The sequence below is a fragment of the Solanum stenotomum genome, chromosome 11 (genome assembly GCF_019186545.1).
Source record: "Solanum stenotomum isolate F172 chromosome 11, ASM1918654v1, whole genome shotgun sequence".
Lineage (NCBI taxonomy): Eukaryota > Viridiplantae > Streptophyta > Magnoliopsida > Solanales > Solanaceae > Solanum > Solanum stenotomum.
This window is the reverse complement of record NC_064292.1, coordinates 51,617,870-51,634,824: the sequence shown is the minus strand read 5'-3', so window position 1 is coordinate 51,634,824 and position 16,955 is coordinate 51,617,870. Positions and strand designations below refer to the sequence as shown.

The following is a 16,955-nucleotide window of genomic DNA, read 5'->3' as shown; positions in this document are numbered from 1 at the left end:
TTGATAATTAGTACTAGAGAAGAATGCATCTTGTGTTTTGTGCTCAAAGATTTTAAGCTCCTGTTTTGGTTGTAGATTTTGAAGTTGAAACTTGAAACATGAAAAATTGAGTTTTTGAAGTTATGATTTTTGGAATTTGAAGTTGTGTTTAGAGGTGCATTTTACTTGGAGAAAAATTGGTGTTTTGTGAGTGGAAACATTTGATGATCAGATTTTGAAAACTGATCAAATTTCATGGCCAAACAGAAATTTGATGATCAATTTTCAAAAACTACTTCTAAAATCTATGGCCAAAAGCTAGCTTTATTGTTTTTTCATGGATGAAAATTACTTGGTTTTTGTGAATTTCATGATTGTTGAACTTTGTGCCTGGAAATGTTTGGCAGGCAAATGTTTGGAGGAACAACACTGCAGCATGGCCAGTGGCAAATCCTGTTGTCACTTGTGCTTCAGCTTCTGGGGCTAGTTTTCCTAGTAACTTTGTTGCTGACCCTTTTCTTTATGTTCAGGTAACTTCTTTTTTTTTCATTTGTTATTTAGCTTTTGTTGTTTGATCCTTGTAAGTAGTAGTATCTGCTAGCTTTTGTTACTCTGTGATGGATTGGCTTTGTTATATTTGTGATGTGAGAAAAAAAGAAAACATTTTTGGATTTTCTATGTGCGTGTAATCCGGTTGGTGAAACTTGAAAGTGTGATTTACTGTTTAAAGTTTTATTGATGAGACTCTTGTGGAGGAGTATTTAACTTTAATCCTCTATTATCATCATCTTTAAGGGATTTGATGTGATGTTTATGGGACCATGTCAGCTTAATCACCATCCTTAAACAGATATATTAAATAATCTTGGTGTTACAATTATTTGAATTAGCTGATGATGTCACATGACCTGTCATTTAACATCCTCTTGGTGAGGAATCCTGCTGAGAAGGAGGAATAGGTTGAGTCATAGAGTAGATAGCGACGGAAAAGGTGTAGTTTAGTTCCTTGACATTATCCTTTTGTCTCTTTTGGATGCTGCTTTCCTTGGTTATGCTTATTATTCAGCTCTGTGTGGGGCGTATCCCGTCCCTGAGCTAATAATGTGCTAAAACATGGGATAGAAATAGATAGCTAGAGTACTGGACAAGAGAAGAGTCTGCTCCCAATTTTCCTGAACTTTTGTGATTCTGCATGGTTGTACCAAACCAAACATTTTTTCTTAGTTAAAACTCATAAAAGTAACATGATTGGCTTTGGTTATGTACCTAGTAAACACTTCAAAGTTTGAAACCGATTTGCCCCTATCCTTCAGAGGCATCGAATCCACTTTCTCAGGTAAAAAGAAAAGAGCAAAGTGGATTCCTGATGCCACAAATATGCAATCGAGACAAGATAAATATGGGTGGAATCTGTTTTACCAGAGATAGTGTTGTGATGATCGGCTCATTAATCTCTAGGGGAGCAAAAAAAGTATAGACGACTGGTCAGAAAGAAATGGCATAGAAGCAATGTTAGTCTCGAAGAATATAAGAGCTGGAGAATTGGGTATATACTTTTGTCTGAATAGAGGTGACCTTTTTCTCAGAGGCAAATATTTCAATTGATATAAAAACTGGTTCAAAATCATCTGTTTGACCTTTCGACCATTCTTGGATTTTCAACTATGAGGTCGCACATTCTAAATGTGTGTTCTAATTGTTCTAATTAGCTGGGGTCAGTTTAATAAAAGGTAGGGAGTAATTGCTGACTGTTTCTTTGTCTGAACCAGTGATCTTAAAGTAATTCCTTTAAAATATTTACCATGGTTTCCTTCAAACTAAGCCCTTTAAGAACTTCTCTTTGCAACATAGAACATTATGTTTTTTTATCAAGAGCATTTGAAGAATGTCTTTTCTACAGGTAAGCAATAGCTTTTTGTTTCATTGCAGCACGAGAAATTCTGCACAAAAAAGCTCTTTAAAAATGGTCAAATGTATTCTGAGAAGCAGTGATGTTGAACCCTTGTGTTAAAAAAAACTAACTCAATAGGCTTCTCTTCTACTCCACAAATAGACCCAAGAAGACTTGGATTTAAAGTGGTGCATACTCGAATATAATAAGGTTGCTTCATCAAAAGCTAATTTACAAGGAAAACCAGGATTCTTGACTTTCACTTATATTTTAGATATATTGTTTTGTTAGATGTGGCATTACTCATCTGAAAGTTGTGTCATATATTTGGCTTGTCTAGTTGTGGTGCTATATGATATTTTATGTTTGACCTCTATTCACTGGGGTATTTGGTTTTGCTACAATCTTTAAATTCCTCTTCTTCAGTTCATACAGGATCGTGATTGTTAATTTTCTGTTTAATTACATTATTCAGGGAGACATCCTTTACCTGTTCTTTGAAGCAAAGAATTCAATCACAATGCAAGGGGATATTGGAGTTGCAAGAAGTACCGATAAGGGAGCAACGTGGGAGCAGTTGGGTGTTGCTTTGGATGAAGACTGGCATCTCTCCTATCCTTATGTCTTTGACTACAATGGCAATGTAAGATCCTTACTTCCTGAAGTACTTGTACGTCATGTAATTCAATTATGTCTGGAACAACAACATTCGACTTGCTATATCAAAGTCCTGAAGTTTGGTCTGTTAAAAGATTAATGGGATGAGATTAGACGATAGACGTAAGAGTATGGAGAAGGGGAAGGACTTAAAAATATTTAACCTGCAAGTACCATGTGAGAGGCCTTGTAGGTAGCATGTGTACAACTAAAATTCCTAAACAGTCTCTAAGAGTTGATTTTGGTGGTTAAATCTTCTTTTGATTGTTAGTTTCTTCCTTGTTACCTGCAAGTATTAATCTTGTGCTATCATAGAATTCTATTTTGCTTGAAGCTGTGACTAACATTTCATTCATCTGTATTATTTTGTACAGATCTATATGATGCCTGAGGGAAGTGCTAAAGGGGATCTTCGTCTTTATCGAGCTGTAAAGTTTCCTACGGAATGGAAACTGGAAAAGGTCATAATGAAAAAGCCGCTTGTTGATTCTTTTATCATTCAACATGATGGGAAGTACTGGCTTTTTGGTTCAGATCACAGTGGAATTGGTGCCAAGAAGAATGGTCAGTTGGAGATTTGGTATAGTAGCTCGCCTCTGGGTCCTTGGAAACCGCATAAAAAGAATCCTATCTATAACACAGATAAGAGCAAGGGTGCCCGAAATGGAGGTAGACCATTTTTATATGATGGCCATCTTCATCGTGCTGGTCAAGACTGTGGTGAGACATATGGGCGGCGTTTACGTCTATTTAAAATAGAAGCTCTGACACCTACTGATTACAAAGAAGTTGAAGTTCCTCTGGGTCTTAAAGAGTCAATGAAAGGACGGAATGCCTGGAATGGTGCCCGCAGTCATCAACTTGATGTGCAGCAACTAAGCTCTGGGGAGTGGGTTGCAGTAATGGATGGGGACCAAGTCCCTTCAGGAGATGTAAATCGACGGTTTATTTTAGGTTGTGCATCAGTTTTAGGTGTTGTAATGCTGGTTATAGTGTTTGGTATGCTACTAGGAGCAGTGAAAGGATTAGTTCCCTTAAGTTGGTGCCCTCACAATGTTGGAAAGAGGAGTGACGCTTCGTTCGATTGGGAAAGATCAAGCTTGTTATCTAATAGAATGAGATTATTTTGTAGTCGGTTGAACAGAGCAAGCTCGTCACTCCGTGCCAGAATAAAGCCAAAAACATGCAGTGGAGGATGGGTTCTTGCTGTAATATTTATAGTCACTGTGGTGTTAATGTGCACTGGAGTGAAATACATCTATGGAGGCAGCGGTGCAGAGGAAGCTTACCCGTTGAATGGTCAGTACTCTCAGTTCACTTTATTAACAATGACCTACGATGCTCGGCTCTGGAACTTGAAAATGTACGTCAAGCATTACTCAAGGTGTTCTTCAGTACGTGAGATCGTTGTAGTGTGGAATAAAGGCCAACCTCCAGAACTGAGTGAGCTCGATTCAGCAGTGCCAGTGAGGATAAGAGTAGAGGAACAGAACTCACTAAACAATCGATTCAAAGTAGATCCTTTGATAAAGACACGAGCAGTTCTTGAACTTGATGATGACATTATGATGCCTTGTGATGATGTTGAACGGGGATTTAAGGTATGGCGTGAGCACCCTGAACGCATCGTTGGGTTTTACCCCCGGCTTGCAGATGGAAACCCATTGAAATATCGAGCTGAGAATCATGCTCGCGAGCACAATGGATACAACATGATTCTGACAGGAGCTGCCTTCATGGACAGCAAAATGGCTTTCGAAAAGTACTGGAGCAAAGAAGCTGCAGCAGGCAGGGCAGTGGTGGACAAGCTTTTTAACTGTGAGGATGTGTTGCTAAACTACTTGTATGCAAACGCGAGCTCTTCCAGTACAGTTGAATACGTAAAACCAGCATGGGCAATTGATACTTCAAAGTTTTCTGGCGTTGCAATTAGCCGGAATACACAGACTCACTATGGACTCAGAAGCAGTTGCCTCCAAAAGTTCTCAGAAATGTATGGAAGTATATCAAGTAGAAAATCAGAATTTCACCATCGAAAAGACGGGTGGGATGTATAGCAGGGAACAAATGTTCTAGCAACATAGTTGAAGTTAGTGTTCTCCATATTTTTTTCTTCTTTTTTGCTGTTGGTATAATTTTGGTTTTGTGATTTTGGTCAAGCTTTGTTTACCTCCTGTTGTGAATTTTGCTTTGGGAGGACTTCACAACTTTTGTATGTCAAATGTACATTAGTTTAGATACATAAGTTGATATACTTCTTTTGTTGTCCCATCAGATTTCAAGATATACTTCTCACCTACATATATTTATGATATAATATGATTTCAATGCAAGGATATACAGTTTCTCTTCAACAACTTGTGATGTGTATCTCTTGTATTGGGTTAACTTCAAGCCGAATTATTGATAGTGAATTCTATGTGCTTGTATAAGATTACTATAAGCTCTTTAATCGTTAAATATCATACTTTGTGATATGTTTCTCTCGTATTGGGATAGTTGAATTATTGGTAGCGAATTCATGTGGTTATATTAGGTTACTATGATATCTTTTAATGGTTAGAAATTACACTTTGTGAAGTGTCTCTTTTGTATTGGGATGGCTTCAGGCCGAATTATTGGTAGTGAATTCTTGTGCTTGTATAAAATAAATGTAAGCTCCTTAATCGATAGATATCATACTTTGTGATGTGTCTTTCTTGTATTGGGATAACTTCAAGCCGATTGAATTATTGATAGTGAATTCTTGTGCTTGTATAAAATAACTATAAGCTCCTTAATCGTTAGATATCATACTTTGTGATGTGTCTCTATTGTATTGGGATAACTTCAAACCGATAGAATTATCGGTAATGAATTCATGTGCTTGCATAAGATAACTGTAAGCTCCTTAACCGGTTAATATCACACATTGTGAACTGTCTCTCTCGTATTGGGGAAACTTCAAGCTGAATTATTGATAATGAATTCATGTGCTTGTATAAGATAACTATAAGCTCCTTAACCGATTGATATCACACTTTGTGAACTGTCTCTTTCGTATTTGGGGTAACTTCTAGTCAAACTATTGATAACGAATTCATGTGCTTACAATTGAGTAACAATCATCAAGTCAAAAATATAATTTGCTCATACTTGCGTCTAACAACCTTATTAAAAAGAAGGAAAATTTGATTTATACAAAGATTTTGACAATTCTTTAATTTTAACTTTCCACATGACATATTTAAAGCCACGCAATTAAAGACATATTTAAAGCCACACAATTAAATGACATTCTATATATCTTAACCAGCAGAAAAATACATCATCGAATTTGGATAGTGTTGCTACTTGACCCATGACATGCACCCCCACAGAAAATTAGAATTCAAATTCCAGTATATAAACAAAATATGTACGTGTTCGAACTTTGAATAAAGAAAAATTCTTGGTACATAGGGCTTTACTTCGAATGGGGCCTATTCTAAGTGAGTTCGAAATAATCTGGTTTCAATACAGATATTGAACACCGGAGTGGCAACAAATATCAAGTGAGCACTACTTCTATGATGAAAAAGTTATGTAACGATTGTTTTAGTGTGACAATAGATATCTATGAAATAATCGAGACGTGAGCAAATTAGATTGGACTACGTGTGTTTTGTGAAATATCCAAAAGTTTAATNTGTTCGAGCTTTGAATAAAGAAAAATTCTTGGTACATAGGGCTTTACTCCGAATGGGGCCTATTCTAAGTGAGTTCGAAATAGTCTGGTTCCAATACAGATACTGAACACCGGAGTGGCAACAAATATCTAGTGAGCACTACTTCTATGATGAAAAAGTTATGTAACGATTGTTTTAGTGTGACAATAGATATCTATGAAATAATCGAGACGTGAGCAAATTAGATTGGACTACGTGTGTTTTGTGAAATATCCAAAAGTTTAATGTTTCCCAATCACGATATTGTGCATGTGAGTTGATTGAGGAATATATTAAAGAAGCATAGGGAATGTGGGAAGAGAAAATATGTAGGCTCTATGTGAATACAAATGGGACCTAAATTAAAATGTTTGTGGTGCTCCACGAGCCACAACTATAGTCCCTTTTTGACAGCACATTTTGACATAATTGCATCCTTTGGGTCCATGGTATAAATAATGTCGTAAGCGGATCTACAGTATAATTTACGGATTCAGTCTAATTTTAGTTGATCAACTATTAATCAAGCAAAAAGGTCAATTTTCAAAGTGAAGGAGTATGTTATGATTCATGGCGGCATGTTTGGTATCGGTGTTTACTTAGTTATGGATAAACGAAAAATCCGACTCTATGATCTCAAGGAAAAGCTGAACAACAATAGTAAGGGCTTGACTTTATATGTATAAAAATATTTATTAAGAAAACGAGAGCAGAATTGTGCACAAAGTATCTCGAGTTAGTATGGTTCGGAAAATTAGGGTCATATCTGAAGAGGTATGGTGTAGACAGTTTACTTTAATGCAAGCATTAGCGACTGTTTTCATGGTGCAAATTCATGACTTGTAAATCATACGAAAACAAAATTTGAACTTAGTATGTAATTCAAATTGTAGTAGTTTATTGATATTTTGAATTTATAAATTCTAAATTTTGAATCTGCGTTTAATTATTTATGATGTATATGGATGGATAAGGGTATATACTACATCAAATCTAAAGTTTGATGAGTATCCATACTTTGCTTGCAAATCATTCTTTTTCCAGAAACCCCTCATCAAACTTCATTATCTGATTATGACCCACCTAGTTTGGACCTTTTGGGCTTTGTTAGGTCCATTTCTCTTTTGTTTTTATCTTTTCTTTGGACCATGTTGATTTTCATATTTTACTTCTTATTTCAAATTATTATTATTAGTATTCTTCTGTTTTAATTTATGTGATAATATTTGATCGGTAAGGAGTTTAAGAGTACTCCTCCATTCCGATTTATATGATAATATTTGATTAGTTAATTTATTTTGTAATATTATTTTTAGGTACATGTACATGTTGCTTTTAAATTATGGATTCGAGCATTTTTATGTTATTGAATTTTAAATTAATAATTTGTACATACCAAATGAATTTGTTACGATGATCTCACTATATTAAAGCTCATGAGTGTTGTCGAGTTTGTACTTTCTACTATACCTCTGGGTTTGGAAGTACTATCGAATGAGACCCCTTACTAAAATAAGTATTTTTGTAAGTGACTATGGTATATTAATATTATCATATCTTGTGATGCTCATGATGGAGAGGAGATCAAATGGAGGATTGGCAAGCTTTTAGCGAGCACGTTTCTGAAGAAGGGACATATATGATATCTTTGGTGAATCAACATCGAAATGAGAGAGAATCATCAAAGGTGTTATAAGACATAACATAAGTATACATATTTTTGGGCTCAATGATGACAAAAACAAAGAACAAATTTATGAGATTTGTTGCGTCAAAGTGTACGATACCTTTTTTTTCATTGTCCAAAAATAATTTTTAAAATAAGATATTTTTATTCGCATATCCAAATTATCTTTATTAAAAGCTAGATACTATAGCGTCTTCTTCTTTTTCTTTTTAGTTATATCACCAAGTGAGAAATTGAATCTTCACCAATAAGATAAAAGTTCAGGTAGCCAATCAGATTCTCGATATTTTATATTTGATCTTAATTCTTTGGGGAAAAAGTTGAAAAATGATTTGGAGAATGAACTAATTAACAAGGTTATTACCTTGGGATAATTTAGATACTTGCCTCCAAATTAAAGGTGGTTAGTCTTAATTATAAGGGTGACGAATTTGTCTAGGAACATGAAGAGGTTTATCTCATCTCTCAAGACAAATGCCTCAAATAATTTAAAAATAATTTTGTGTCTACTACCAATGAATGATCTACCAAGAAATCAAAGAGAAGCAAATATGTTGTGGAATGGTTGAATTTTTTTTATCCTAATACTAGAAAAAATGAATTTAAATACAAATTTTAATTGGTATTCGTCGTAAATTGATTGATATGTAATCGACAAACTTTTCATCAATATTTTTTATGAATCATTATTTTTACATGCTTAAACCAAAAACTAAATAAGATAAAATAAAATGTATCAGTAATCAATTCATAAATGTATGCAAATATCCATAAAATTAATGTATTGAAGGATTAATGTGATAAGGATGAGAAACTAACTTCATTTTAGGCCTAAGTAGTACTCCATATATAGTAGTTAGGCCTAATGTAACATGATTAGGTAAAACTACAATGTCATGTTTGTAGCTTTATAAAGGAAAAATATTGAAATAATCATACAAGTCTACTTGATATTTGATATTCGTATTAAAATTTGATTAAATTCAAATTCAGATATTGTAAGATTCATTTCTCGAGACATTTGATAAAATATAGAAGGATTCCAAACTATTATATGACATATAACTCTACTCTTGATTTTTCATAAACAATGTAACATGACTTGTAATGTTCTATCACACAAGCAAAATATGTTTTTGTTTTCTTCTACTTTTCTTTTCCTATTCAAGGGTTTATCTCTCCAAGGGGAAAGAAAATACCACTAGCTAATTAATAACTTTAATAAAAATGAAATGACATGACACAAGAACTTTAATTTGGCCTTTTGACTCTGACCAAATATTTTATATTAATAAATATTTTAGATGTATTTTGCCTCATTTTCCAAAGTTATTGATCTCATTTAAGTGACTTTTCCCCCTAATAATAGTTAGAGTTGAACCCAAACATTAAATACATCCTAATTTTTTTCTTTTCATTCTACATCTATTCCTAATTAGTTTTTGGGTCTCGATCAATTCAAATTTTTATTATGAAAGGTTCATTAAAAGAAGAAATATTTTATTTTTATCATTATTATCAAAGTTCAAATATGTGATTAAAAATAGATTAATTTTCTTTGTTCCCACAACCCTTAGGGGTCATTTGGTTGAAAGACAAATAGTATGAGATTAGTAATTACTATAACAAATAAAGGATATAATGATAATTATATGATAATTATTGCTATATTATATTTAACGATAAAAATAATTATAATATTTATAATCATCAATCTATATAAATGATACTAATAAATGTTTTAGCTACTCTAAATGCAATTACATTAATTCAATTGTCATTACATGTTTTTGTGGCAATATTAAAAATCTATTGCCACTAAATATCTCTTTTTATTATAGTGAATGCTAACATTAAAAAATAATAATAAATATTGACGTAATAATACTAAATAAAATGTACAAGTAATATTAATATTAATTATGTAGAAGTGAAATTTTCAACCAAACATTATACTAAAATTTTAGTACTCCATCAAACATTATTCTACCTATTTATCTAAGAACAATGACATATTGAAAGACTACAACTTTCTCTGTTCGGTATTTGATACTCACATTAAAGTCGATTGGTTCGTATTTGCGTTAGATAGAACCCAATTCGAAAATAGCATTATCAAAAATCTTTTTTATACTCAAAATTCAAATTTGAAACCTCTAATTAAAAAATAATCAACTTCATCCACTGCGTCACGTCCGTAATGACTACAACTTTCTGATCTCCCAAGAAGGGATTTGTACTTGCACATAAAAACAAAGGTGTCAAGACTCAAGATTGTAAAAATCCAAAAAAACCTGGTAAACCAATGCCCATGGCAGCATACAATGTAACTAACTACTGATGCCATTTTTGAATGCCTCCCAATCATAGGAACCAACATCATCCTCTCCCCTTACCCTACATTTTTGGTCCTATACATTAAAAAAATCATATTTTTGTACAAAAAATAAAAGAAAAGGGGGTGTTCTATCTACTTGTGTACACACAGAAAGAGAAAAAAAATAATTTTTTTAAGATAGAAATCATCAAGAATTGGGATTTTGTAATGGAAATGAAATGACATCCATCATTCATTTTCATGTGCTCTTCTTCTCTTCAATCCCCATATAAACATATTGTGTTATTCATTCATCTTTTCTTCTTGAAATCTTTATTATTATTACCTTAGCTTTCTAGGGTTTAGAGAAAAGGGGAGAAAGAAACTTAAAGCTCTCACCTTTATACATATTTATAAAAATATATACATAATGGTGTCTCTCCTTTTCTTATTTTAGTTTTTTTTTTTTTTTTTTTTTTGCATGTATAAGGAATCATTTGCTTTTGGGTGTCTTTGACATATGGAATTGCTTTATCAGAACAAAGAAAAAGAAAGAAAGAGAGAATATATAAAGAGGATATGAGCTGATGTTTAATGGGTTCTTTATGTTTCTGCTGTTGTTCAATGGTCTTGCTTTCACCCCTTTCATAGTTTGTTGTGAAAAAATTCAATCTTTTTTAAGATATAGGAAGAATATATGTGTATTGTTTGAAAGAGGTTTGTGGGGGTGGTGAAAGATTAGGTTTTTTTCTTGTTTGAGGGTGAAATGTTGGCATTGGTAGGGGGAGAAGGTGAAATGGAGCAAGAATTTGATGCAAAGTTAAAGATTCAGAACAATTCAGCTAATACTCAGAGATCTAAGAGCTTTGCTTTTAGAGCACCACAGGAGAATTTTACAATTCAAGATTTTGAATTGGGGAAGATCTATGGAGTTGGTTCTTATTCCAAGGTCACTTCTTTTTTTCCTTTTGTTCCTTATCTTTGTATGTCCATTTTAAAATTTTTTTTAACTTGGTAGCATTTCTATATTTGATTTCTAATACTCAAATATAAACTTGTTAGCATTTTTATATTCTTCTTGTTGCCCTTTTTGTTTAGTATGGAAGGGCTTGGTTGCTGGTTTATCTCTGTTGTCATTTTTACTGAATTCCACATGTCTTCTCTTTTGATGTCTTTTTTAATCTCTGTTAGCAGAAATTTAGTTTACTGTCCACTGAGAATATGTTTTTTTTTGTGGGTTTATCTTTGAAGTTTGTCTGAATTTCTCTGGTAAGAAGCTGTTCATTTGAAGAGATTTATACTCATAGAAACTATGCTTCATGGATTTAATGATGTTAGGGATGTAAAACTATCATTCTTGTTTCATTTGCTTTTGGTGTAAAGATAAAATTCTCATTTGTATTGGTAGTTTGTGTGATCTAATAGATGATTTTGGTTGAACCACAATTTAGTGTGTAACATATTTTTTTGACACTTCCTTCTTGTGTTGTATATGGAATATATCTGATTTGTCAAAAAGAAGGAGAAGGAGAAGGAGAAGGAGAAGAAGAAACTTGGTGTCATTAATTGTAGATCACACCCCTAGTGTAGTGCTCCATTTCAGGGGTTGTCATATACAAATGTGCGATTGAGTGTCTGGGTTATTAGCCTGTAGTAGTAACTAACAAGAATCTTCTGAGATGTGTTGTCTATCCCTTTTCATCTTCCCACTTTTCTTTAGGATAGATTATGGATATAATTAAAGTACATGAACTCAAATTATGGTGTTAATGCTTAATTATCAACATGTCAAATTGAAGTTTTAGCACTTAAGTTATTTACCCTTATGATGTATCAGGTTGTCAGAGCAAAAAAGAAAGATACTGCGAATGTTTATGCCTTGAAGATCATGGACAAGAAGTTCATCACTAAGGAAAATAAGACTGCTTATGTGAAACTAGAGCGTATTGTACTCGATCAGTTAGATCATCCTGGTGTTGTCCGACTATTTTTCACCTTTCAAGACACTTTTTCACTGTGTGAGTATTTTATTTATTCTTCATTTAGAGTCTTTCCCCCCATTTTGCCTGCACTCTTGTTGATCTTTGGTTTGTCTAATTTAATTGTATTTGTCTGTATTATGAAGACATGGCGCTTGAATCTTGTGAAGGTGGAGAGCTTTTTGATCAAATAACAAGGGTGAGTAAATGAAGAACCTTGATGCATGTACTCTTGTTGTTGTTATATGAAGTGTCCAAGTAGAACCCAATGCAAAAAGAAAAATGGAAGTTCCTGTCAACCCGTGAACCTTTTGCGGAGTATTACAGATATGGATATTGTACTTCTTTGAATGAAAGCTAAATGGTTGAGTTCCATAGGCTGAAATGTAGCCATCAAAAAAAGTTTCTAGTCTATATACCTTGATGTTCTAAAAGGTGTCTGTTGCTTTGTTATTCTTTCCAACTTCCCAAAAGAATGAGCATCTTCTCAAAGGTTCCCTGTATATTCTGCTTTTTCCTGTCGAACATTGGTATTTTCATGAACTTATTGGAAATGTTCCTGTCCTTTCTTCAAAGTATTTCCTTTCTCTAAAGTTTGTGACTACATGTATGATGTGCTGATATTCTTGTTTGATTGGCTAGCAAGAGAGGATCATGAACAATGTACTTTTAACTTTGTGGGTGCAGAAAGGCCGTTTGTCTGAAGATGAGGCGTGCTTTTATGCAGCTGAAGTTGTAGATGCTCTTGAATATATACATAGTATGGGATTGATTCATCGAGACATTAAGGTATTTCACAAAGTGGACTGTTACGTGAATAATATATGGCGGGGGGATTCTGACAGTTCGCTTATTGGCAGCCAGAGAACCTGCTTCTTACTTCAGATGGACATATTAAAATTGCAGACTTTGGCAGTGTAAAGCCAATGCAGGATAGCAGAATAACAGTCCTTCCAAATGCTGCATCAGGTAAATATTGCTTTCTACGACGACACTCTCCTCGAAATTGGATTCACATTAACCTGATGAGAGTATATTGTCGTCTTGATTATTATTGAATCTTTGGTTGTTCTTTTTATTCAGATGACAAAGCCTGTACTTTTGTGGGAACAGCCGCTTATGTCCCTCCTGAAGTTTTAAATTCTTCTCCTGCGACTTTTGGGTATGGAACTCTATCCTTGGAAAAGCCATAGTTTTTTTCTTCTTTGTGTTTTATCAGGACATATGTTGTAGGTCCATGTCTGCATGTTTGCTCCTTTTAAATTTTTACAGCTTGTTCATATTAGCGTCTACATTTCTTTTATTATGTATCGTATTTGTCTAACATCATTATTCGTTTTGGATATGTCCTACCAGAAATGATCTTTGGGCACTTGGCTGCACATTGTATCAAATGCTTTCAGGAACTTCTCCGTTTAAAGATGCCAGTGAATGGCTCATCTTCCAGAGAATCATTGCCAGAGATATTAGATTCCCAAATTATTTTTCAAATGAAGCCAGAGATATTATTGATCAGCTGCTGGTACGCTATCATTTCGTATTTAATATTCACTTCCATTCTGTGGTTCCTCTTTTTACTTCCCCTATTATGTTAGCTTTTTTTATTTTTATGTTTTATACTTTATACTTCTCCATTTGACTGAACTTTCATCTTTAAACAGTGTTGTCTCTACTTTAAACAACACTCCTCCTTGAAGTGAGGGATGACCAGCTTTGTTTGTGGAATTATAATATTCCTGATCAAAAGTTGTAGCTACTTTGTTCTCAGTCGTGGACCATATCTTTGTCTATTGACCTTTATCTTTTGTGAATGAAACAGGGAATATCCCTACAATTTTATACCTATTTTATAATCTGCAATCGATACCTATCCTATTATGAATTAAGTAAAAAAAGTGCATTGGAAAAATGTAACTTCCGCTTCTTAAGTAGTCCTTTTGGAAATGATTAATCTCTGACGTACTTATTGTATCTTGTTTTGTCTGCACTGTACAGCATGACTGTCATGCAGTTTAGAGAGTTATATACTATGTAATATCATTACAAAAAATTCTGGGTGTTGAAATACCACCAAAGCTGCAATGCTTACATGACATAGACCTTTCATATTTTTCAACTTCTTCTTACATAGAGAGGATGAATTTTTTCAACAATCTTCGAGACTTCGACAACTTAGTTCTTTCTAATAGGATATAGTATATAGTTTTTAACATTCAAATTTCAAAATATAGAGGCAGAAGCTTTGTCCTCCATGTGCTGGCTTGCAAGTGCAGTTTTGCTGGTTATAATTTTTTGTTACTTGCAGGTATTAATTATTATCCAGTAGTGGAAAAGAAAGTTGCTTGTATATTGTGGGACTTTTGTGCTAATGTGAGCAACGTGTTACATTGTCTTTCACTAGTTCCGATGAAGTTTCAGGTTATAGAACTTTAGGTTGGTGAACGCAAGGGTGTGACCTTGTGATCAATGAAATAGGCTGAGAACCATGAAGTCTTGGATTCAATTCTCAGCTGAGGCAAAAACACTAGGTGTTTTCTTTCATCTGTCTAAGCCTTGGTGGACAGAGTTACCAGGTAACTGTCCTGGCGGGAGGTAGAGGGTGGAATTAGTCTAGGTGCACGCTAGCTGGCCCAAACACTACATTTACTACAACAAACAACAACATACCCAGTGCAATCCTACAAGTAGAGTCTGGGGAGGGTGGTGTTACGCAAACCTTAACCCTGCCTTGTGAAGGTAAGGTAGATAGGTTGTTTCCGATAGATGCTTGACTCAAGTAAAGCCATATCAAAGCAGGTTTGAGAAGGACATACAGTAATGAATAATCCATGAAAATAATGGAGTATGTATGTTAGTATGTTAGATATATCTTCCTATTAGTGTAATCTGTTCTGCTGATTGACTCAAGTGCAAAAAACAACTCAGGATATTGATCCTAGCAGAAGACCTGGTGCTGGACCTGATGGTTATGCTTCCTTGAAAAATCATCCTTTCTTTAGTGGGATCGATTGGGAGAATTTGAGGTCGCAGACCCCTCCAAGGCTTGCCATGGAGCCAAAAGTATGTCATTCATTTTGCTTTATGTTTTAGGTCTTACTTGCCCCAATAGATAGTTCTTTTCCAGTTAAACAGTTCTAGTTATGAATCATTCAGGCCCCGTCAACTCATAGCAGTGGTGATGAGCAAGATCCTTCATGGAATCCATCACACATTGGAGATGGTTCAGTTAGACCTAACGATGGAAACGGTGCTGCTGCATCAATTTCTGAAGCTGGTAGCAGTATCACCAGGCTCGCATCAATCGACTCCTTTGACTCAAAATGGTAGGTTCATGAACTTCTGCTGACCTGAATAATGAAAAACACTCCAGTATATTTCGGATGCTGTCATATTTGTTAATCTTTTCAATAGAGTTATATAATTCCATATGGACCAAATGCTCTCGTTCTCTCTTCCCTTTTGATAACTACTATATGTTGACTTGTTTCTTGTGATGGCATCAATAGGAAGCAATTTTTGGATCCTGGTGAATCCGTCCTCATGATCTCGATGGTGAAAAAGTTACAGAAACTCACAAGCAAGAAAGTTCAGCTAATCCTAACAAATAAACCAAAGTTGATTTATGTAGATCCCTCAAAGTTGGTAATCAAAGGAAACATTATATGGTCCGACAATCCTAATGATCTTAGCATTCAAGTCACAAGCCCTTCACAGTTTAAGATTTGTACAGTTAAGTCCCTTTGCTTTCCCTGCATATTACATTGTTATTCAAGTTTTTGTTACTTTTAGCCAAGACATGTGGAGTCTAACTCATTTCCGCTATCTTTGTGCATTCATCTTGTGATCATACAGCCAAAGAAAGTTATGTCATTTGAGGATGCCAAAAACCGAGCACAACAGTGGAAAAAGGCGATTGAAGCTCTCCAGAACCGGTGATTCTGGTCTTTTTGTTGTTTTGACTACACATTCTTTGCAGATCGAACGGGGTTCCAGAAACAGTTGGATGCTCCTAAAGAACTTCTTATCAACACCACTCAATTTTACAGCTTTACTCTCTCTAGTAGAAATTTTCACTACACTTGTTATCCTTGGATGAAAGTTCACTACTGTTTACACAGTCACATTTGTATGTTTACAGACCTGTAAAGCCACAAAAGTTTTAATTGAAAGAACTTGATGAGCTGATTTTATCAGCTATTTTGCTCCCTATTATTTCATCAAGTGTCATTTATTCATTGTTCAAGCAGACTGTAGAGTCTAAGAATCATCATAAATATATACCAAATCTGATGCAGCAACTACATATCTCGTGTAATCTTAAAAGTGGGGTCTGGGAGAGTATTATGTACGCAGATTCGCAAACCTCAAGAGGTTAAGTCAATTTTTATCATAACACTTGGTGGGCGTTTATAGAGAAATTTGAAAAAAAAGTAGTTTTTGTTTTGAAAATGAAAAATGATAATTGAAAATTGGTCGTAGTTCAATTATGAAAAAAGTGACAAAAATTTCGTGGCCAGGTTAGGTTGATGATATAAATTCATCATTATTTTATTTCACCTTTACTCAAATGAATAAATTAAGAGAATTTTACATAAATCTCATAGTATCAAGAGCTAATTATATTCTATCCCTATTTTTTTCCAAATTACAAAATTCCTTAAATTTGGTGGGATACAGATATATCCCTAAACGTCCCGATACATCGTGTCTCTATTTTGGATACATCACTCAACGTCTCGATACATCTCGTACGTCTCAA

At 34.2% G+C, this 16,955-nt stretch overlaps 2 protein-coding genes across 2 annotated transcripts in view; both read left to right on the top strand.

Annotated features, from left to right (window-relative positions):
* Positions 1-4,813, top strand: part of LOC125843860 (glucosamine inositolphosphorylceramide transferase 1) — a 5,629-nt gene extending 816 nt beyond the window's left edge. Inside the window, exons 2-4 of the mRNA XM_049523078.1 lie at positions 387-509; positions 2,346-2,513; positions 2,902-4,813. Of these exons, the coding sequence (XP_049379035.1) occupies positions 387-509; positions 2,346-2,513; positions 2,902-4,584 (1,974 nt within the window). The 3' untranslated portion in view covers positions 4,585-4,813. The remainder of the gene's footprint in view (positions 1-386; positions 510-2,345; positions 2,514-2,901) is intronic.
* Positions 4,814-10,212: 5,399 nt separating this feature from the next.
* LOC125844078 (3-phosphoinositide-dependent protein kinase 2) lies at positions 10,213-16,400 on the top strand. The gene is made up of 11 exons (XM_049523317.1): positions 10,213-11,166; positions 12,055-12,235; positions 12,343-12,395; positions 12,884-12,985; positions 13,057-13,165; positions 13,280-13,358; positions 13,553-13,718; positions 15,122-15,256; positions 15,350-15,519; positions 15,703-15,925; positions 16,049-16,400. The coding sequence occupies exons 1-11, from the start codon at positions 10,984-10,986 to the stop codon at positions 16,130-16,132; spliced, it is 1,485 nt and encodes a 494-aa protein (XP_049379274.1). The 5' UTR covers positions 10,213-10,983; the 3' UTR covers positions 16,133-16,400.
* Positions 16,401-16,955: the final 555 nt, after the last annotated feature.

Excerpts from the sequence above, each read along its gene's own strand:
- LOC125844078 (XM_049523317.1), top strand. The coding sequence starts at position 10,984 with ATGTTGGCATTGGTAGGGGGAGAAGGTGAAATGGAGCAAGAATTTGAT. Across the intron at positions 13,166-13,279 it reads CCTTCCAAATGCTGCATCAG|ATGACAAAGCCTGTACTTTT; the intron begins GTAAATATTGCT and ends CTTTTTATTCAG. Across the intron at positions 15,257-15,349 it reads GGCTTGCCATGGAGCCAAAA|GCCCCGTCAACTCATAGCAG; the intron begins GTATGTCATTCA and ends TGAATCATTCAG.